At 49.1% G+C, this 22,185-nt stretch overlaps 1 protein-coding gene and 1 long non-coding RNA gene across 3 annotated transcripts in view; one reads left to right on the top strand and one right to left on the bottom strand.

Moving 5' to 3' along the window:
* The window catches only part of LOC140418033 (uncharacterized), an 83,037-nt gene extending 68,105 nt beyond the window's left edge, over nucleotides 1-14,932 (top strand). Inside the window, exon 3 of the mRNA XM_072501462.1 lies at nucleotides 13,364-14,932. Within this exon, the coding sequence (XP_072357563.1) occupies nucleotides 13,364-14,674 (1,311 nt within the window). The 3' untranslated portion in view covers nucleotides 14,675-14,932. The remainder of the gene's footprint in view (nucleotides 1-13,363) is intronic.
* LOC140420564 (uncharacterized) lies at nucleotides 1,536-8,346 on the bottom strand. 2 transcript variants are annotated; one of them, XR_011946446.1, is made up of 2 exons: nucleotides 8,016-8,346; nucleotides 1,536-3,509 (listed from the first exon to the last, which is right to left on the bottom strand). It is a non-coding gene; the product is annotated as an uncharacterized lncRNA (long non-coding RNA). The 2 variants fall into 2 exon arrangements; XR_011946447.1 differs by lacking the exon at nucleotides 8,016-8,346 and adding an exon at nucleotides 6,095-7,997.
* Nucleotides 14,933-22,185: the final 7,253 nt, after the last annotated feature.

Below are 22,185 nucleotides of genomic sequence, written 5' to 3'. Positions count from 1 at the left end.
TTTGTTTTATTGTTACGTGCACTGAGGTACAGGGACAAGTATTGTTCTGCGTACAGTCCATACAAATCGTTCCATACATGAAAAACAAAACATAGGACATAGATAAATACACAATGTAAATACATAGACACAGGCATCGGGTGAAGCATACGGAGCGCAGTACTACTCAGTGGAGAAGGTGTGTGAAGAGATCAGTTCAGTCCAGAAGAGAGTTATTCAGGAGTCTGGTGACAGCGGGGAAGAAGCTGTTTTTGATCTGTTAGTGCGTGTTCTCAGACTTTTGTATCTCACTGCCCAATAGAAGAGGTTGGAAAAGAGAATAACCAGGGTGGGAGAGGTCTTTGATTATGCTGCCCGCTTTCCCAAGGCAGCGGGAGGTGTAGACAGAGTCAATGGATGGGAGGCGGGTTCGCGTGATGGACTGGGGTGTGTTCACGGCTCTCTCTAGTTTCTAATGGTCTTACCCCGAGCAGTTGCCAGACCAGGCTGTGGAGGAGCAGCAGAGGAGGAGCAGACCAGGGGCCTCCAAAGGGGACAATTCAGGAAGGGAAACTCACTCCACCACCCAACAGACCCTCCGCCCAAGCCAATAAACAGAGTTACTCCTGCCCTGCCCGATCAAGTGACCACTGCCACTCCCAGGCAGCCAAGAGAGTATTGAAGAAGACAAGTGGAACAAGGATTAACTGACCACACCCAGTTCTTCGTGCTCACTAGTCCCCTTGGTTCTCTCGTGTTTTTGGGACGATTTCTGTATCTTCCTCCGTGAAGACAGATACACATGGTTTAGTTTCTCTGACATTTCCTTACTCCCCATTATAAACACTCCTGTCTCTGCCTGGAATGGACCCACATTGGTCTTTGCTAATCTTTTTCTTTTCACGTTCTCAAAGGAGCTTTTCAAGTCGGCATTTATGTTTCTCGTCAGTTTGATCCTATATTCTATTTTCTCTTTATCAGTTTCTTGGTCCTCCTTTGCTGAATTCTAAATCAATCACCAATCCACAGGCGTACGGTTATTTTGGCCTCTTTATGAGCCTCTTCCTTTGATCTAATGGAATCTTTAAATTTTCTCGTTAGCCACAGTTGCATCACTTTTCCTGTGGCTGTTTGTTCCTTAAAGGAGTCTACATTTGATGTCAACATGTAATAATACTTTAAAAATTAGTGATTGCCTGTCTATTGTCATACCTTTTGTTGTAATGTCCCAATCTACCACAGCACAACTTGCCTTTCAAATCTCGACAGTTTTCTTTGTGAAAAACACGTGGATAAATTAAACAAAGGAACCATGTAACCACCATAGCCCATCTTCATGGCAACGTGGCATGCTTTCAGAGGTTCCAAACAGAAATGGGAACTAAATATCTTCCAACCACTGTTGCTATATTTACTTGCTATAAATATGGCAGCTAATAAGGTTGCCCTTCTTAATCTAGATATGAATAGGATATGCTTTCAGAGTCGCCAGGTATCAAATGATACCGCCACAAGGTTCAACCGGATATCGATCAATGACCCAAACAACCAGTTAGTTCGTTCAAGATCAATAATACTTTATTTACACACAAGATTAACTTACACATGCAACATAAACACAAGCTAAATTACACCTATCACTATGACAACCTGTACTTAACTTCAGGCACCCGGCTTAGGTCAGAGGAACAGTGGCCTTTGTTCAAATCTGCATCTGCTGGGTCTGGAGAAGTAACTGTGGTTCAGCTCGGCTCATCTGTCTGGTAGCGAGCGTTGAACTTGAACTTGCTTCTGGTCGTGGTGCTGCAGATGGAGTCAGTCATTGCCGGAGCGCCAGGTCCAAAAGAGACCGAACACATGGCAGTGTCTCTCTTTATCCTTGGGGGGTTTCGCACTCTTTTGGGCGGTCCTTAGGTTTGGACCCAATAATTCGGCAGACTTCGATCACTGTATTCGATTGGAGCCAATAAAGGGGCGGGTGCCTTGATGGCTGGGCGTGTCCTGAGCGGTCATTGACCGTGGCTGTTTATGCTTCCTGAGTAAAGGGAGTGGCGCCGATGTGTCTGGAATTGTATCGGATACCCGAGTACCAGTTCCTTTGTCTTAGGGAAATGGGTCATTAGCTTGCAAATCGGCCGGGGGTTTCGATCCTGTCTGGTTCTGTTCACAAATATACATTTAGGCTCTGAGCCTGCCTGAATCTTACATTGGCTATATTTCCCTTGAGGCTTTGCAAATGTCCATGTTTCTTTGTAAATGCCCATCCCAGATGGCTACACCACCAAACACCCTTTCGCTCTGTGATCCTCGTGAAAGTTGAAGCCAGGAATTCACAACATGGCTCAATGATCATCAGCCCACTGGAGGCAAATTTGTGAGACCAACCAGTCCAGCAGGAAGAAACCCTCCGCCCATCCCTATTGATCAACTGACAGAATTAACAAAATGCAGTCCTGGATGCAATTGAGAGCAGAACAGCGGAATCCAACCCCCGTAATCAGTTGTGAACTTGGTGTGTGAGCATGTGCGATGAAACACAAAATCCTCCCAAGCTGAGGGCAGGTGAACGGCCTCTCCCCAGTGAGAACTCGGCGGTGTCTCCATAGTTGGGATGGATCACTGAATATCTCACCTACTCAGAGCAGGTGAACGGCCTCTCCCCAGTGTGAACTCGCTGGTGTGTCCGCAGGGTGGGTAACCGAGAGAATCCCTTCCCACACTGAGAGCAGGTGAATGGCCTCTCCCCAGTGTGAACTCGCTGGTGGCTCCGCAGGTGGGATAACTGAGTGAAGCCCTTCCCACACTGAGAGCAGGTGAACGGCTTCTCCCCAGTGTGAACTCGCTCATGTCTCTGCAGGCTGGATAACTGAGTGAATCCCTTCCCACACTGAGAGCAGGTGAACGGCCTCTCCCCAGTGTGAACGCGCTGGTGAGTCTGCAGAATGGATAACCAAGTGAATCTCTTCCCACACTGAGAGCAGATGAACGGCCTCTCCCCAGTGTGAACACGCTGGTGTCTCTGCAGGTCAGAGAATTGAGTGAATCCTTTTCCACACTGAGAGCAGGTGAATGGCCTTTCCCCAGTGTGAATGCGCCGATGAATTTCCATCACAGATGGTGCTGTGAATCCCTTCCCACAGTCCTCACATTTCCATGGTTTCTCCATGTTTTGGGTCCCCTTGTGTCTGTCCAGTTCGGACAATCAGTTGAGGCGTCGTCCACACACAGAACACGTGTATGGTCTCTGTCCGCTGTGAATGATGTGATGTTTTTTCAGGCTGTGTAACTGGTTAAAGCTCTTTCCACAGTCAGTGCTCTGGAACACTCTCACTCGTGTGTTTTTCCAGTCTCTTGGAAAAATGTTTGCCTCATCTGTCAACTTCAAAATGTTTTGAAGTTGACAGATGAGGCAAACATTTCTCCTTTAGATTCGAAGGCCAATGATATTCAGGTTCCAAGGAATTGAGGGACTGTCAGATCCAGACGACATGTATTAGGTTTCTGTCTGTAATTTGTCCTCTTCGAATCTCCTGTTAAAACAATTTACAAAAGACATCACTGTCAGTACAGGATAGAAATTCAGAACAAACAATTCTAGTTTCTCTGGAACTTTCTTTTCTCTTGCATTCCGCAACATCTGTAAATATCCATCCCACACACTCTCCCTCAATTCACTGTATCTAATATTCACCCACCCAATTCTCCTGAAGGTGCTGATTCAGGCTGATTGACAGATCCATGCTCACTGCTTCCTGTCCTGGACACAGGGACCATAACACATCGGAGCTGCAGTCAGCCATTCGAACCTGCTCAACCATTCAATGAGAGCATTGTCCGATCTACCTCAGCACCATTTTCCAACACTATCCCCCATATCCCTCGATAACTTCACCCCCTTGAAACGTTAGCAATCTCAGTCTTGAAAATACTTGATGACCGAGGTTCCACAGTCCTCTGGGGTAGAGAATTCCAAATGCTGACAGGGGGAGTGAGGGGAAGCTGTGTTTGGTGGTGGAATCTTGCTGGAGTTGGCAGAACTGGCGGAGGATGATTTCTTCAATGCGGAGGCTGGTGGGGTGAAAAGTGAGGACAGTGGGAATTCTATCCTGGTTCTGGGAGAGAGGAGCGAGGGGGAGGGCAGAGGTGTGGGAGATGGGTCGGACACGGTTGAGAGCCCCGTCGACCACAGTGGGTGGGAAGCCACGGTTAAGGAAGAATGAAGACATGTCAGCAGCACCGTTTTGGAAAGTGGCATCATCGGAACAGATACGACGGAGGTGTAGGAACTGAGGGAATGGGTTGGAGCCCTTACAGGACGTGGGGTGTGAAGTGCTGGAGTCGACGTAGCCGTGGGAGTCGGTAGGTTTGTAATGGATATTAGTGCACAGTCTATCTCAGAAATTGAAATAGAAAGGTCAAGGAAGGAAAGGGAAGTGTTGGAGACAGACCATGTGGAGGTGATAGAGGGGTGCAAACCGAAGCAAAATGAATATATTTTTCCAGGCTTTGCAGAACACCTCCAGTCCATCCGCAAGCAGTTCCCAGACCTTCCTGCCGCTTGCCATTTCAACTCACTGCCCTGCTCTCAATCCACACGTCCGTCCTTGGCCTGCTGCAATGTTCAGGTGAAGCCCAGCGCAAACTGGAGGAACAGCACCTCATCTTCTGATTAGGCATGTTACACCCTTCCGGACTTAACATTGAGTTCAACAACCTCAGACTCTCCACCACATTTACCCCATTTTTATCTATCAATTTATTTTTGTTTTTATTTCTTCCTTTGATCGTTTTTTCCCTCCCCATTATTCTCCTCCCCTCCCCCATTCAAATTATTTCAAGTTGCCCTTTACACACTGCTCACCTTTATTCTGCCATTCACACATTCTAACCTTTTTATGTACCACTATCAGCCCTTCTTAGCCTTAATTACCACCCTTTGCATTCCTTTTATCTTCTGTTCTCGACATCTTTGTCTATATCTCCACCTATTGCTGGCCCTATTCCAGCCCCACCGCTCCATTCCACCCCTCCCCCACTACAGTACAAATCTGACCCCATTTCCAGTTCTCTCTAACTGTCACAAAGAGTCATCCAGACTCGAAACATTAGTTCCCTTTTCTCTCCACAGATGCTGTCAAACCTTCTGAGATTGTCCAGTATTTTCTGTTTTTGTTTAAGATTCCAGCATCCACAGTAATTTGTTTTCATAATAATATATCTAAACTGTGCCATGTAAAACCACTAGACATATCTCTGTCCGACATTTATTTACTGTTCCTTTAAATTTTAGCCAACTCTAATAATAATAATCTTTATTGTCACAAGTAGGCTTACATTAACACTGCAATGAAATTATTGTGAAAAGCCCTGAGTCGCCACATTCCGGCGTCTGTTATAGAATTTACAGTGCAGAAGGAGGCCATTCGGCCCATCGAGTCTGCACCGGCTCTTGGAAAGAGCACCCTACCCAAGGCCACACCTCCACCCTATCCCCATAACCCAGTAACCCCACCCAACACTAAGGGCAGTTTTGGACACGAAGGACAATTTAGCATTACCAATCCACCTAACTTGCACATCGTCGGATTGTGGGAGGAAACCGGAGCACCCGGAGGAAACCAATGCATACATGGGGAGAACGTGCAGAATCTGCACAGACAGTGACCCAAGCCGGGAATCGAACCTGGGACCCTGGAGCTGTGAAGCAATTGTGCCAACCACTATGCTACCATGCTGTTCGGGTACACAGAGGGAAAATTCAGAATGTCCAAATTACCAGACAGTACGTCTTTCGGGACTTGTGGGAGGAAACCGGAGCACCTGCAGGAAACCCGCATTGACACAGGGAGAACTTTGGGGAAACCAACCCTTTTAATTGTTAACATTAGGAAAGAAACCACCCTTTTAGCCAAACAAATAAATGTGTCAAGCTGAGGGAGCAAAAGATGTCAATGTCTTTGAGAGAGAGAGAGAGAGAGAGACCTGGGCCAAGCTTTGCAGAGTCTGCACCCTCCCCGGATTCACTTCCTTTCCCTTCTGTTGCTGCAAGTGACCAATTGAAGGTCAGAATGAGAAAAGAAATGGAAAGGGGGAGAAAAGAAAGTGTTTTACTCACAGATGTTGGAGACAGGAAGAGGTTTCAGCCCGTGTCATGGTCAATCATCATTAACACAACATCTGCCTTCTGATTGGCTGGAAGACCATAGTCCTTCCGGTCCTCCCACTTTCCCATTGGACAACACCTTAGCAGGAAGGTCAGAGGGCGGGCTTTCCTCCACACATGCGCAGCTTCCCCTCACCCTTGGACATGCGCAGTACCTGATCACCCGCCCGTGCGGCGGATAGAGTGGGTTCCCCAGCGCGGGGGATTGTGGGAGCTACGGCCAACACTGTCCAAACTCCTGGGATGACAAGTGGAGGAGGCTTGGGCGGTTGTGTGCGAGCTTGGTGTCCGCCGCCGGGCCGATTCGAAAGGCAGGCCGCCTCTGGGAGCTTCCTGGATGGGGTGGAACAGCAACTCGGTGCCCATCGCTCCTGGTCCCCGAGGGAAGGGGAGAAGACCGGTTTCGGAGTACTGCGACCACTCGTGTTTCAAGTCAGCGTTTGAGCTGCGGAGACGCTGCTTCGGACTGCGAGGTTTGCTGTCGGCGGTTTTGAGTTTGCCCAATGGAGGACGAAGGAATGGAGGAAGGATGGCAGCTGGATAGGCTGCTGGAAGCGGCGGGTCGGGACCGGGAGTGGATGCCCGACGGGCGGCCTGCAGCCCGGGGTGGGTTGCTGCCGTTCCTGGGGTCTCCGAGGGTTCGGTCCCCTTGGACGCCCTGTGGGCGGTTGGGACTTTCTCTGGGACTTTCTTCCCCATTGTCGACTGTTGCCAACATTGGAGCGACTCTGGCCGCTGCCATTGGAGGACTTTGAGGACATGTTGTTCCTTGTGAAATTTCGGCTGGAGCGCCGGGGTCATGATGTGGAACGTGTAAATTGATGGATTCTTTTTTATGGACTTTTCTATGAGTACTAAGGGATTTGTTTTCTTGTTTTCTTTGTTTTTCGTTTTCTTTGTCAGCCTAGGACATACAACTCATTTTGGTTTACTCTGAAATATTATTTAGTGTTGGTGGTGGAATGCTAATTGGTGGGAAACTGCTCTCCCTCCGAATGGTCCCGTGCCTACGGGCGGGGTCCAGGAGGGGGGAACCCTCTCTCCTCCGCCGCGCCCGGGTCTGGCTCTCCGGTGGTCTGTGCTCTTCGCGAGGAGGGGCCTTTCCTCCGGAGTGTCGGCTGCAGGGCAGGGTGGACAGGGGTGGGTGAGCAGGGATTAGTGTTCGGTGATTGATTCTATCCTGTTAAATCTTTTCTGGGGTGAATTGAGGCCTGGTGATTGGGTTTGATATGATACTGTTAAAATGTATCGAGGCCCTGTGGGTAATATTTGTTTCCGAAGCAGCCGTATTGTATCGGGGCCTTGTGCCTCGCGACTGCTTGTCTTATGTGTTTAGAGGTCGTCACCTTGAAATGTACTCGTGTCTTGTGGATTTTATTTTTGGTTTTTGTTTCATCTCTTTTGGAGTGGTCGTATGGTTCCGAGGCCTTGTGCCTCGCGACTGCTTGTTTTATGTGTTCAGAGGCCGTTACCTCGAAATGTACTCGTGTCTTGTGGTTTTTTGTTCCTTTTTTCTTTGGAATGGTCGTTGGGTTTCGAGGCCTTGTGCCTCACGACTGTTCGTGTGATGTGACTGTTCGATTGTTACTTGAACTATGCGTAGGGCCTGTGCCTTGCGGCTGGTTGTGATAAGTGACTGGCTAATTGGTATCTGGAAACGTATTTCGGCCCTGTGCCTTGCAGCTGTTTGTGTTCAATGACTGTTACAACGTTATTGTGAAATGTAATTGGGCCTTGTAGCTGTTTTGTGTTAAGCGACTGTTTAATCGTCAATTTGAAGTGTGTTTAATCGTCAATTTGAAGTGTAATGAGGCCTGGAGCCTTGTAAATTGGTTTCTGTAATAATTGTGACGACAATAAAAGAGTTACTCACAGATGTTGGAGACAGGAGGAAGTTTTACCTTCACTTCCCCTGTGACATCACAATGGAGCCCTGCCTGAATCAGCCAATAGGAATTACTCTATTCCGCGGAGTCGTCACTGGGTTCCAGTGCGCAGACGTGGGAGCCCCGCCCGTTCAACCCCCTCCCTCCACACCTCCTCGAGACAAGTTTCCAGGCAACCGGCTGACGGCTCCGACCAGAGCTGGAAGCCGCTCGGTGATCTCCCCCCTGCCTGAGACTGCGCATGTCTAAAGGAGAGTGGAAGCTGCGCATGTACAGAGGAGCTCACCTCCTGACCTTCCTGCTGAGGCATTGACCAATGGGAAGAGTTGTACTACCGGAAGGACTCTGGTCCTCCAGCCAATCAGAGCGCGGGGTTTGTGTGACTGAGCTTCACTCCGGCGGAAACTTCCTCCTGGGCTTTCATCAAACAAACCTCCAGACGCCGCTGGTTCTCCAGCATTCTGCAACTTACATCAGCAGTGACAGAAATGATCACCCCCCCCGGCCTGAGCTTTACACGTCTGGAGGGGGAAATACCAGGGGCCGAGTTAACGGAAGAACTCAAACTCTTCCTGAAAATGTGCAGTGAATGAAGTATCTCTGATCAGGGAGGCATCAAACCTCCACTTTCTCGTCCTGGGGGTGAGCCCTCCAGCAGATCCTCCTGAAAAACCGGGGGGGATGGGCCGCATTTATGATGTTCCCTGTGGTGCAAGCGGACACCAGTCCGTCCTCGGCACGAAGAAGTCGGCGATTCTAGTCTGACATTGCCGTGGGACTGGAAAGAAGGTAAAATCTCCACCCCTCGGGTGCAAATTTCCCCAAATATCCACATAACCCACCTCCTCACAAGCCGAGACCAACGCCCTAGCTTGCAGCGTGGGGGATTTCCTGGTAACCGGGAGCTTATCTACCAGAGGATATTTGTGGCCGTTGAAGTCACCAACCACAAAAGAGTTAGTCGAAGCTAACAGCAAAGTCCACAAACGCCTTCGAGTTGAACTCCGGGGAGTCATTCGGGCATCCATAAACATTCATTATTGAAACTACATCTCCATTCACCGAACTTCTAATGATCACATATCTATCTCCTTTGTCCTTGGTGCAGGTTTCAACCTTAAAAGGGATATTTTTATTAATAAGGATTGCTACACCCCTGCTACTTGATGACAAAGAGGCAAAGAAAATCCTTCGCAACCAATCCAGCCTCAATTTAAAGTGTTCCTCATCATAGAATCCCTACAGTGCAGAAGGATGCCTTTCAGCCCACCAATTCTGCATCTGCCTTTGAAAGAGCACCCTACCTAGGCCCAAGCCTCCACCCGATCACTGTCACCCAGTAACCCTAGCTAACCTATTTGAACACTGAGGGGCTTTTTTGCATGGCCAATTCACCTAACCTGCACATCTTTGCCCTGTGTGAGGAAACCGGAGAACCCAGAGAAAACCCACCTAGACACGAGGAGAAGGTGCAAACTCCACCCATGCAGTCACTCGAGGCCTGAATTGAACTTGTGTCCCTGGCGCTGTAAGGCACCTGCGCTCACCACTGTGCCACATTGCCGCACCAAATGAGTTTAAGCGAGATGAGTTTCCTGCAATAAAGCTATGCTCCCCGAACAGGCGCCGGAATGTGGCGACTAGGGGCTTTTCACAGTAACTTCATTTGAAGCCTACTTGTGACAATAAGCGATTTTCATTCATTCATGTCGACTTTCTCCTTACGAAAGGAGAGGATCTTTTTCCTTCTGATAGGGTGATGGATGCCCCCCGTACTTTCCCTGAGAAAATTTGAAGATTAACTGTCGCCATTAGTTAGGCGACAGAGAGAACAGGAACAGATCTTCATACCACAATCAGGCATATGCCATTACCCCCTCGTCCAACTCACTTTACACCAGAGGAACCAAAGTATCCCCAAACTGCTCCTTTCACGGATAAAAGCCCCGTCTGTACCAGAGTAGGATAAAGTCAACAACCTATCAACCCTCCCATAATAACAAAAATACAAAAGAATCACGACCACAATAGATCCAAGGGGACTTTCCTCAATATGACTGAGGACCTGGAGGGTTAACCCCACTGCCAGACTATCGTTACCCTCGGGATACATCTACCATAACTGAGATAAGATAATATGAGTCCCTGTAACACTCGAGGGAGGAGAAGAAGACATTCAATTGGCCCTCACAGAATAACAACTCCCTTCAACAGGATAAAAGATAGCAAATTCAGACAACAACACCATGATAGGGAAAGAGTCCGGATTAGAGCCTGAGTTAGTCCGAGCTGCAAACCATCCCTCCAAATCCTTGCCCTTCATGGATTTAATGAAGGCCAAGGCAGTAGTCGGATTATCAAAAGACTTGACCCGAGTTGTCAGACTCAATTTTCAGGGTCTCAGGATAAAGCGACATAATTCACTCCCGCAGCCTTGCGTTCCCTTCAAACTTCATCGAAGCCTCGATGCTTCGTTTGTGTGGCTGCCGAAAAGTCCTGGAAGAAGGAAATCCTCACTCCCTCATGGAGCCGGGTCCCACCTCACCTTACCCGTCTTCAGGACCTTCTGCCGATCTTTCAAGCTGTGGAAGTGAAGGTTTACAGGCCTGGGATGAAAACTATCCCTCGGTCTCAAAGACAGGATCCAATGCCCTTTCTAATTTGAAACACCCAGGCTTCACATCCAGCTTGAGAAAATGTGGCAGCCGGTCCTCGAAGAACCTAATCGGAACCTTACCCTCCACACCTTCTGGCAGGCCAACGACTCGGATGTTTTTTCTCTGACCCTCGGTTCTCCAAGACCTCCAGGGGAAGCACGGTAGCATAGTGGTTAGCACAATTGCTTCACAGCTCCAGGATCCCAAGTTCGATTCCCGGCTTGAGTCACTGTCTGTGCGGAGTCTGCACGTTCTCCCCTTGTGTGCGTGGGTTTCCTCCGGGTGCTCCGGTTTCCTCCCACAGTCCAAAGATGCGCAGGTTAGGTGGATTGGCCATGCTAAATTGCCTTTAGTGTCCAAAATTGCCCTTTGTGTCGGATGGGGTTACTGGGTTATGGGGCTAGGGTGGAGGTGTGGGCTTGGATAGGGTGCTCTTTCCAAGAGCCGGTGCAGACTTGATGGGCCGAATGGCCTCGTTCTGCACTGTAAATTCTATGATCTATGACCTCCCCCACTCCACTCAGCCGGTTCTCCAAGGATTTAAATCTTGCCTCCCCCGAGGAGGCATCTTGCTCAACATTCAGGAATCTCTCCTTGGGATCGTCGATCCTTTCTTTGGTGTTTTACAGCTTGGCCTCATAAGGTCACAGATATTGAGTCAGCACATTCAGCCTCTGGTCAGTAACACGGATAAATTTGCTGACATAGATCGGCCAATGATCCAACAAAATAGACAAGCAGGCTCGATGGGCCGAATGGGTGACTACAGGTCCGATTAGTTATGATCTCTGTGACCAGGACAGGAAGCAGTGAGCATGGATCTGTCAATCAGCCTGAACCAGCACCTTCAGGAGAATTGGGAGGGTGAATATTAGATAATGTTAGAATATTAGAGTGAGAATGGAGGGAGAGTGTGTGGGATGGAGATTTACAGCTTTTGGGGAATGAGAGAGGAAAGAATGTTCTCTAGGAACTAGAATTGTCTGTTCTGAATTTCTATTCTGTACTGACAATGATGTCTTTTGTAAATTGTTTTGCAGGATATTAGAAGAGGAGGAATTACAAACAGAACTCTCAAACTTTACGTCTCAATCTGACTGAGTCTTTCAATTCGTTGGAACTGAGTTTCACCGGAGTTTAAATCTAGAAGGAGAAATATTTGTCTGTTCTGTCGGCTTCAAATTATTTTAAACATCAGTGTGACTGGAAAAGCACCGAGACACACACACCCGAGTGAGAGTGTTTCAGGGCACTGACTGGAAAGAGCTTTAACCAGTTACACAGCCAGAAAAAACATCACACCATTCACAGCGGGGAGAGACCGTACACATGTTCTGTGTGGACGAGGCTTGAAGTAAAAGACTCACCACTATTCTTAGAATTCCCCCTATACCAAAAAGGGACAATAAGACATTCTAAATGGTGAACAGGGATTCTCACTCCCTGACTCCTATGCAGACTTAGGTGGGTGCTATTCAGGTCAAACTGTATTTTCAAGTTATCCCCCGGTATAACCCATATCTTCATTGGAGAATTTTATCTACTTACCACTTTGTAGCATCGATCCTGGATCCCGCGTTGCTAAGTAAGTAAAGTAGACTTTGTAATAACCACTGTTTCAGGTTAACACTTTTCAGTTATTTTATATATTTTTTCTTTTAAAAGATGCAATCACTGTATTTACAGAAAAGTAAAAAGATCTTGCTTCTGGATTCTCCTGGTTGGTTGAAAAGACCTTCAGGTCCACCTTGACAATCTCTCTTCTTTAGCTTTTGATCTTCCTCAGATGGATTAGCTGTTCCGCTCGGTTGCTATGCTCTATCCTTCCCATGGCCGAGCTATGAGAGCTGATTCTCTCTTCTTTAGCTGTTGGTCTTCCTCAGATGGATTCGCTGTTCTGCTCGGTTGCTATGTTCTATTCTTTCCATGACCGAGCTATGAGAGCTGGCTCTGCTGGCTATCCCCTTTTTTAGGGTTTATATTCTCTTCCAGCAGTTATTAAGTTGATATGACATTATCATAAAGTAACTTTATTTTACTCGTGATTGAACAAGGTACCTTTAATCTGAATTATTTCTAACATGACTATGTATTCATATTCAGCATGACTTCAGCTCATCGAACTCTGATTCCATTGTTTCCTTTGTGATGTTCAAAAGTACTTTGATCCCAGAGGGGTGTTACATCTAGTTTCTGTCATTTCTAAAGGTGCTTTTTGCCCCCAGCTCAGAACTCTGACTCCAATTTGGGGCTAACCTGTGTTCCCGTGGACACGTTGGGTCCAGCTTCCCATATTCACCTGGCGTCAGCAGAATTTCACACCTAAACATTTGTCACCCAATTCAACTGAAAATCCTAGCAATTCTTTTTTTGCTGCTTACTAAAATAATTAACTTCAAAGAAGGTGCGAAATATTGCTTTTTTCCATATAACTAAAAGTTCAATCTGCTGTGACTTAAAAGACATACATCAGTTTTGCAGCTTGAATAGTCACAAGCTGTTTTCTTAACGCCTGTTTGATAAAGGCTATCTGCATTTCAAAACTTTCTTTTGCAGCAGCTGTTAACCCTTCATGGAATTTTTCCCTACATTCTCTCATGTACCTTATCCAGGTATTGCCAGACTTCCATGTTTCAAATGACATATTTTCCCATTTTTCTTTTACAGGCTTCAACTGATCGTCAAACCTGGGGAGACACGAAGAGACCCAAAACATGGAGAAACGGTGGAAATGTAGGGACTGTGGGAAGGGATTTATGGCTCCATCTCAGCTGGACATTCATCGTCGCATTCACACTGGGGAGAGGCCATTTACCTGCTCTGTGTGTGGGAAGGGATTCACTGTGTTATGCACCCTGCAGAGACACCAGCGAGTTCACGCTGCGGAGAGGCCGTTCACCTGCTCTCATTGTGAGAAGGGATTCACTACTTTATCCGACCTGCAGAAACACCAGCGAGTCCACACTGGGGAGAAGCCGTTCACCTGCTCTCAGTGTGAGGAGGGATTCGCTCAGTTATCCGCCCTGCAGTCACACCGGCGAGTTCACACTGGAGAGAGGTCATTCACCTGCTCTCAGTGTGAGAAGGGATTCTGTAAGTTATCCTATCTGCAGAGACATCAGCGAGTTCACACTGGGGAGAGGCCGTTCACCTGCTCTCAGTGTGGGAAGGGATTCACTCGGTTATCCAGCCTGCAGATACATCAGCGAGTTCACACTGGGGAGAAGCCATTCACCTGCTCTCAGTGTAAGAAGGGATTCGCTGTGTTACCCCAACTCCAGAGACACCAGCGTGTTCACACTGTGGAGAGGCCATTCACCTGCTCTCAGTGTGAGAAGGGATTCACTGTGTTATCCAGCCTGCAGACACACCAGCAAATTCACACTGGGGTGAAGCCATTCATTTGCTCTCAGTGTGGGAAGGGATTCACTCAGTTTTCCAACCTGCGGATACATCAGCGACTTCACACTGGGGAGAAGCTGTTCACCTGCTCTCAGTGTGAGAAGGGATTCGCTACTTCATCGAACCTGCGGACACACCAGCAAGTTCACATTGAGGAGAGGCCGTTCATCTGCTCACAGTGTAAGAAGGGATTCAGTACTTTACTGAGCCTGCGGACACACCAGCGACTTCACACTGGGGATAGGCCATTCACCTGCTCTCAGTGTGAGAAGGGATTCACGACTTCATCTAATCTGCAGATACACCAGCGAGTTCACACCGGGGAGAAGCCGTTCACCTGCTCTCAGTGTGAGAAGGGATTCACTCAATCATCCGTCCTGCGGATACATCAGCGAGTTCACACTGGGGAGAAGCCATTCATTTGCTCTCAGTGTGAGAAGGGATTCACTACTTCATCGAACCTGCGGACACACCAGCGAATTCACACTGGGGAGAGGCACTTTACTTGCTCTCAGTGTGGAAAGGGATTCGCTCGGTTATCCCACCTGCAGACACACCAGCGAGTTCACACGGGGGGAAGGCGTTAACCTGCTCTTAGTGAGAGAAGGGATTCAGATATCCATACACCCTGTAGGAACACGAGCAAGCTCACACCTGGAAGAGGCAATTCACCTACTCTGAGCAGGGGCGACATTCAATGAACCGTCCCAACTACGGAGACACCAGCGAGTTAATTCTGGGGAGAGACCATTCATCTGCTGTCAATGTGGGGAGGGGTTTTGTGATTCATCACACCTGTTGTGATTCCAACAAGTTCACAATAAATTACAGATGTTGGCTCTGTTGTTATTGTTTCTGCTCTCACTGACATCCAGGACTGCATTTTGTTCATTCTGACATCTGGTGAATGGTGATGATTGGAGGGTTTCTTTCTGCTGGACTGGCCGGTCTAACACCTCTGCCTCCGGTGGGCTGACCATTTTTGAGCCTCATTGTGATGATCTGATTCCAAGTTTGACGAGGAGCACAGAATGAAAAGGTGTTTGCAGGTTGGAAGATATTTAGTTCCCAAAGCTGCCATGAAGATGGGCTATGGTGGCTACATGGTTCTTTTGTCTAATTTATCTGGGTGTTTCTCGCAGAAGGAAACTGTCATGGTATGAGGGGCAAATTGTCTGTGGTAGATTGGGAAATTACAATAAATATATCACTGAAAGTGGCAACGCGGGTGGATAAGGAGCTAAGAAGGCAGACGGCATGCTTGTCTTCATTGGTCGGGGCATTGAGTATAAAAATTGGCAAGTCATGCTGCAGCTGTACAGAACCTTAGTTAGGCCACACGTGGAATATTGCCGACAATTCTGGTCACCATATTACCAAAAGGATGTGGAGGCTTTGGAGAGCGTACAGAGGAGGTTTACCAGGATGTTGCCTGGCCTGGAGGGTATTAGCTATGAGGAGAGGTTGGATAAACTCGGATTGTTTTCACTCCAGCGACGGAGCTTGAGGGACGACCTGATAAAAGTTTACAAAATTGAGTGGCATGGACAGAGTGGATAGTCAGAAGCTTTTACCCAGGTTGGAAAAGTCAATTACCAGGTGACAGGTTTAAGGTGCGAGGGGCAAAGTTTAGAGGAGATGTGCGAGGACATTTTTTTACACAGAGGGTGGTGAGTGCCTGGAACTCGCTGCCGGAGGAGGTGGTGGAAGCAGGTACGATAGTGACGTTTAAGAGGCACCTTGACGAATACATGAATCGGATGGGAATAGACGGATACAGACCCTGGAAGCACAGAAGGTTTTAGTTTAGACAGACATCATGATCCGAGTAGGCTTGGTGGGCCGAAGGGCCTGTTCCTGTGCTGCACTGTCCTTTGTTCTTTGTTGTTCTTTGTATGACGATAGACAATAGACCGGCAACCACTCGCATTTTATTTACATAAAATATAGATTCCTTTCAGAAGCAAAAATGAAGTTACTGTGGCTAACAAGAAAAGTTAAAGATTCCATTAGATAAATGGAGGAGACTCATAAAGTGGCCAAAATAGTAGTGAGCCTGAGGATTGGGAACTTGTTTTAGAATTCAGCAAAGGAGGACCAAGAAACTGATAAAGAGAAAATAGAATATGAGAGCAAACTGGGGAGAACTGGAAAAGATCCTATAGGAATGTGAAAAGGAAAAGATTAGCAAAGACCAATGTGGGTCCATTCCAGGCAGAGACAGGAGAGTTTATAATGGGGAATAAGGAAATGGCAGAGAAACTAAACAATGTGTGTCTGTCTTCACAGAGGAAGATACAGAAATCGTCCCAAAAACACGAGAGCACCAAGGGACCTGTGAGCACGAGGAACTGCAAGAGATTAGTATTAGTGAAAAAGTAGTACTGGAGTAAATAATGGGAGTGAAAGTTAATAAATCCCCAAAAGCTGATGCTCCACATCCCAGAGTGTTGAAAGAGGCGGCTGTAGAGATAGTGGATACATTGGTGATCATCTTTCACAATTCTATAGATTCTGGAATGGTTCCTGCAGATTGGAAGGTGGTAAATGTAACCCCACTATTTAAGGAGAGAGAGAAAACGGGGAACCACAGACCCATTAGCCTGACATCAGTAGGAGGGTAAAATGCTACATTCTATTGTAAAGGATGTGATAACATACGAATTAGGAGCAGGAGTAGGCCACTCGGCCCCTCGAGCCTGCTCCACCATTCAATACGTTCCCGGCTGATCTGATTGACACATCAACTCCACAGGCCCCTCAGAAAATACATCTGAGGAGATAGTAATAATATTCTTTATTATTATAATCTTTATTATTGTTACAAATAGGCTTACATTAACACTGCAATGAAGTTACTGTGAAAATCCGCCAGTCGCCACACTCCGGCACCTTTTCGGGTACACAGAGGGAGAATTCAGAATGTCCAATTCACCTAACAAGCACATCTTTTGGGACTTGTGGGAGGAAACCGGAGCACCCGGAGGAAACCCACGCAGTTTTGGGGAGAACATGGAGACTCCGTACAGACAGTGACCCAAGCCGAGAATTGAACCTGGGTCCCTGGAGCTGTGAAGCAACAGTGCTAACCACCATGTGCCTCCATGCCACTATGTCAGTTATGGGGAACAAGGAAGTGGCAGAGGTGTTAAACAGATTTTTTTGCATCAGTCTTTATGGTGGAAGATACTTTGACTATCCCATTAATACAAAAGAATACGGACCTCCGGTGACGGCTATGATGGAGTAGGTCGCACATTTGGTGGCTCCCGTTTCGGTCGGATGTTTGGACCTTTTCTCCTGACTTTTTTGCGCTTTTGAGCGCGGAACTGGAAAGCAATAGTACTCAGGCACTGGACCCATACAGAATTGTATGGACTTAAGAAGCCGGAGGGACCGTAAACAGCAGAAGAAGTGGTCGAGTAAGGGCACAGTGGAGGCTGTGAGAGAGACTAGCATGGCTGGTGTTCAGAGCAAGGAGCCGACAGCCCAGCCCACAATGGAGCAGCTGCTGCAGACTATGCAGGAGGGCTTTTTGGCTCTGAAGCGTGACAACTTGGAGCCACTTCAGAAGTCGATTGATCGGATGGGAAAAAGGCTGGATGATCAGGCTGAGAAGCTCCAGCAGTTGGAGAAGTCAGTGGAGGAGCAGGCTGACTTTCAAACGGTGGCGGATGTGGAAATTCAGAGGCTGAGGGACCAGCAAAAAGTGCTTCTGGAAAGGCTGGAGGACCTGGACAACAGATCTCGCCGGCAGAACGTGAGAATCGTGGGCCTCCCGGAGGGGCCAGAGGGGCTAGACGCTGCCGCATATGTAGTGGGTATGTTTCAGAAGTTGCTGGGGAACAAGGTGTTCCCGCGTTTGACTTCGTTAAGAAGCAAGGGCTGGCCCTGAGCTGAGGGCGTTTGGACTCATGTTAGAGCTTTTAAGTATATGTGGTGTCTCTCCTGTTTTGGGATGTATCTTTTTTTTTGTTGTGGTTTTTTGCGTGGTTTACCTCAATGTTTCCTGTTTGGGCTCTTTGCTTAGTTGGAGTCTGGCTGGAGGGGAATTAAAGAAAACAGTTTTCAAGGGTTGGGTTAAAATGGATGCTTCAGGGGAACTTTGTGCAATTTTTTTTTCTGTGTCTGTATGAGAGTGCCTGTTATTTCTTATCTCTTTTTTTCTTGTTTAACTTGAATTGTGCTATTGCGGGGGTTGTTTATGACTTGTATAGAGCGTTTGCTTCAGTCGGGCTGATCTGGGGAAGTGATGTGGAGGGGGAGGGGTGACTGGGAACAATCGGTGGGAGACGGGCTGGAGCCGAGGCTGGGAGCCCCAGGCTAGCTGAGTGCAGCTGGTCAACGGGAGCCGAGGTGGGGGGTGTCCATATAGTTCGATTAGGGCAAAGGTTAGGTGATAGGATGGTGTTGCTGGGGGGGGGGGGGGGGGGGGGGGGAGTTGTTCTGCTGACGGGGATAAGAACTGGGCATGGTAACCGAGAGGAGGTCATGGGTGGAGCCGGCCAGGAGGCGGGCCAGAGAAAGCGCGACACATGTCTGGGGAGCTGGCCAAGGAAAGGGGATGGCTGATCGGCAAAGGGGGGGGGAATGCAGTGCCCCCCCAACCAGGCTGATCACCTGGAACGTTAGAGGGTTAAACGGGCCGGTGAAGAGGGCGCGTGTGTTTGCGCACCTGCGGGTTCTGAAGGCGGACATAGTCTTGTTGCAGGAGACGCACCTGAAAGTAGGTTAGGTTAAGGAAGGGCTGGGTCAGTCAGGTCTTTCATTCGGGGCTTGATTCTAAGACGAGGGGGTTGCGATCCTGATTAATAAAAGGGTACAATTTGAGGCGGAGGGCACAGTTGTGGATGGGGGTGGCAGGTTCGTTATGGTGAGGGGTAAGCTCGAAGGGGTGAGAGTAGTCCTGGTCAGTGTGTGTGCCCCTAATTGGGACGATGTGGATTTTATTAGGAGGATGCTCGGGATGATCCCCGACTTGGACTCGCGTAAGCTGATCATGGGTGGAGACTTTAATACAGTCCTGGACCCGAGCCTGGACCGGTCATGCTCAAGAACGGGCAGGTTGCCAGCGATGGCAAAGGAACTGAGAGGGTTCATGGAGCAAATGGGGGGAGCAGATCCGTGGAGATTTAGCCGGCCGACGGCGAGGGAGTTCTCGTACTACTCCCACATCCACAAGGTGTATTCTCGAATTGACTACTTTGTTGTGAGTAGGGACCTGCTGGCCGGAATGGTGGGGGCAGAATATTCGGCAATTGCCATATTGGACCATGCTCCGCACTGGGTAGACCTGCAGTTTTGTAAGGACAGCTTTCAGCGCCCACCATGGAGGCTGGAAGTTGGACTAATCGCGGACGAGGCGGTGTGCGAGGGGCTGAGGAAATGCATGCAGAATTACCTGCAGGTGAACAATACTGGAGAAGTCTCGGCAGCGGTGCTCTGGGAGGAACTGAAGGCAGTGGTGAGATGGGAGCTGGTTTCAATCCGGGCGTACAGGGACAGGACAGGTAGGGCAGAGACGGACCGACTGATTAAGGAAATTCTACAGACAGACAGGAGTTACCCGGAATCCCCAAGGCCACAGTTACTCAGGAAACGACAGAGGCTGCAGGCCGAATTTGGGGTGCTGACTACAGGCAAGGCTGTAGAGCAGCTTAGAAAGGTAATAGGTGTGATTTATAAGCATGGGGAGAAGGCCAGTAGAATGCTTGCGCAGCAGCTGAAGAAGAGGGAAGCGGCTAGGGAAATAGGGAGGGTAGTGGATGTGGAAGGTAATCTAGTGGGTGATCCAACAGGGCTGAACAAGGTTTTTAGGGACTTTTATAGGGAGCTGTACACTTTGGAACCGACCGGGGCCGGGGGGGGGGGGGGGGGGGGGGGGCGGGGGGGGGGATGAGGTGATTCTTGGATGGACTGACATTCCCAAGAGTGGGGAGGGTGTTGGTGGACGGACTGGGGGCCCTGGTCAGGATGAAAGAGGTGTTGGGGAGTCTGAAGGTAATGCAGTCGGGTAAAGCCCTGGGGCCGGACGGGTATCCAGTGGAGTTTTACAAACAATTTGCCGGGATAGTGGGGCCGGTGCTGGTCAGGGTCTTCAATGAGGCAAGAGACAGAGGGAGTTTACCCCCGACCATGTTGCAGGCCACCATCTCGCTCATTCTGAAACGGGATAAGGACCAGGAGGCCTGTGGGTCATTCAGGCCGATCTCTTTGATTAATGTAGACGCCAAGTTACTGGCCATGATTTTGGCGACCAGAGTTGAGGACCGTGTACCGGATGTAATTGTGGAGGACCAAACCGGGTTTGTAAAGGGGAGGCAGCTGGTGGCCAACATAAGAAGGCTGCTCAACGTGATTATGATGCCCCCGGAGAGTAGGGAGGTAGAGATAGTGGTAGCCATGGATGCTGAAAAGACTTTTGACCGGGTCGAGTGGGATTATCTGTGGGAGGTACAAGGACGGTTCGGGGGGGGGCGGGGTGTTCATCGACTGGGTTAGGCTATTGTATCAGGCCCCGAAGGCGAGTGTAAGGACGAACAGGATGACATCGGACTACTTTAGACTGCACTGTGGGACAAGACAGGACTGCCCTCTCTCCCCACTGCTGTTTGCGCTGGCCATCGAGCTGCTGGCAATTGCGCTGAGCTTCTGGGGACTGGAAAGGGCTGGTCCGGGGGGAGTGGAACATTGAGTCTCGTTATACGCGGATGATCTGCTGTTATATGTATCGGACCCAATGGTGGGGATGGACGGTATTATGGCAACCCTGAGGGAATTTGGCCGATTCTCCAGATACAAACTGAACACGGCTAAGAGTGAGTTGTTTGTAATTCAGGCGAGGGGGCAGGAGAGTAGGCTGAAGGGGTTGCCGTTCAAGCTAGTGGGGGAGAGTTTTCGATATTTGGGGATTCAGGTGGCATGGGACTGCGGCAGGTTGCACAAACTCAACCTGTCCCGACTGGTGGAACGAGTGAGGGAGGAGGTCCGGAGGTGGGATGCGCTCCCGCTGTCGTTGGCGGGGAGGGTGCAGACTGTTAAGATGACGATTCTCCCGCGGTTCTTGTTTGTTTTTCAGTGTCTCCCCATCTTTATCCCGCGGTCCTTCTTTATCATCATAGAATTTACAGTGCAGAAGGAGGCCATTCGGCCCATCGAGTCTGCACCGGCTCTTGGAAAGAGCACCCTACCCAAGGTCAACACCTCCATCCTATCCCCATAACCCAGGAACCCTACCCAACACTAAGGCCAATTTTGGACACGAAGGGCAATTTATCATGACCAATCCACCTAACCTGTACATCTTTGGACTGTGGGAGGAAACCGGAGCACCCGGAGGAAACCCATGCACACACGGGGAGGATGTGCAGACTCCGCACAGACAGTGACCCAAGCCGGAATCGAACCTGGGACCCTGGAGCTGTGAAGCAATTGTGCTATCCACAATGCTACCGTGCTGCCCTAAAGAGGTTTAAGAGGCTGAATAAATTTATTCTGGGATTTGTATGGGCTGGGAAGTCCCCGCAGATGAAGAGGGCGATGCTTGAAAGGAACAGAGGAGAAGAGGGGCTGGCGTTGCCGAACTTCAGCAACTATTACTGGGCAGCCAACACAGCGGTGATAAGGAAATGGATGGTGGGTGCGGGGTCGGTTTGGGAGTGGATGGAGGCTGCTTCGTGCAGGGGCACTAGCTTAGCAGCCCTGGTCACGATGCCTCTGCCACTTTCGCCGGCACGGTACTCCACCAGCCCGAAAGTGGTGGCGGCTCTTCGGATCTGGCGCCAGTGGAGGTGGCATGTAGGGGAGGTAAGAGTATCGGTGTGAGCCCTGAGCAGAGTAAACACGACCGCATCATGCGCCAGGCTCAGCCTGATCCAGTTTAAGGTCGTGCACCGGGCCCACATGACGGTGGCCCGGATGAGTAAATTCTTCAAGCTGGAGGACAAGTGTGCTAGATGAGCTGGAGGTCCAGCTAAACATGTACACATGTTCTGGTCGTGCCCTAAACTTGGGGGGTATTGGCAGGGATTCGCAGAGGTCATGTCCCGGGTGTTGAAAACTGGGGTGGTAATGAGCCCGGAGGTGGCAATCTTTGGGG

The sequence above is a fragment of the Scyliorhinus torazame genome, chromosome 5 (assembly GCF_047496885.1).
Source record: "Scyliorhinus torazame isolate Kashiwa2021f chromosome 5, sScyTor2.1, whole genome shotgun sequence".
Classification (NCBI taxonomy): Eukaryota; Metazoa; Chordata; class Chondrichthyes; order Carcharhiniformes; family Scyliorhinidae; genus Scyliorhinus; species Scyliorhinus torazame.
This window is presented reverse-complemented; position numbering and strand designations above follow the sequence as displayed.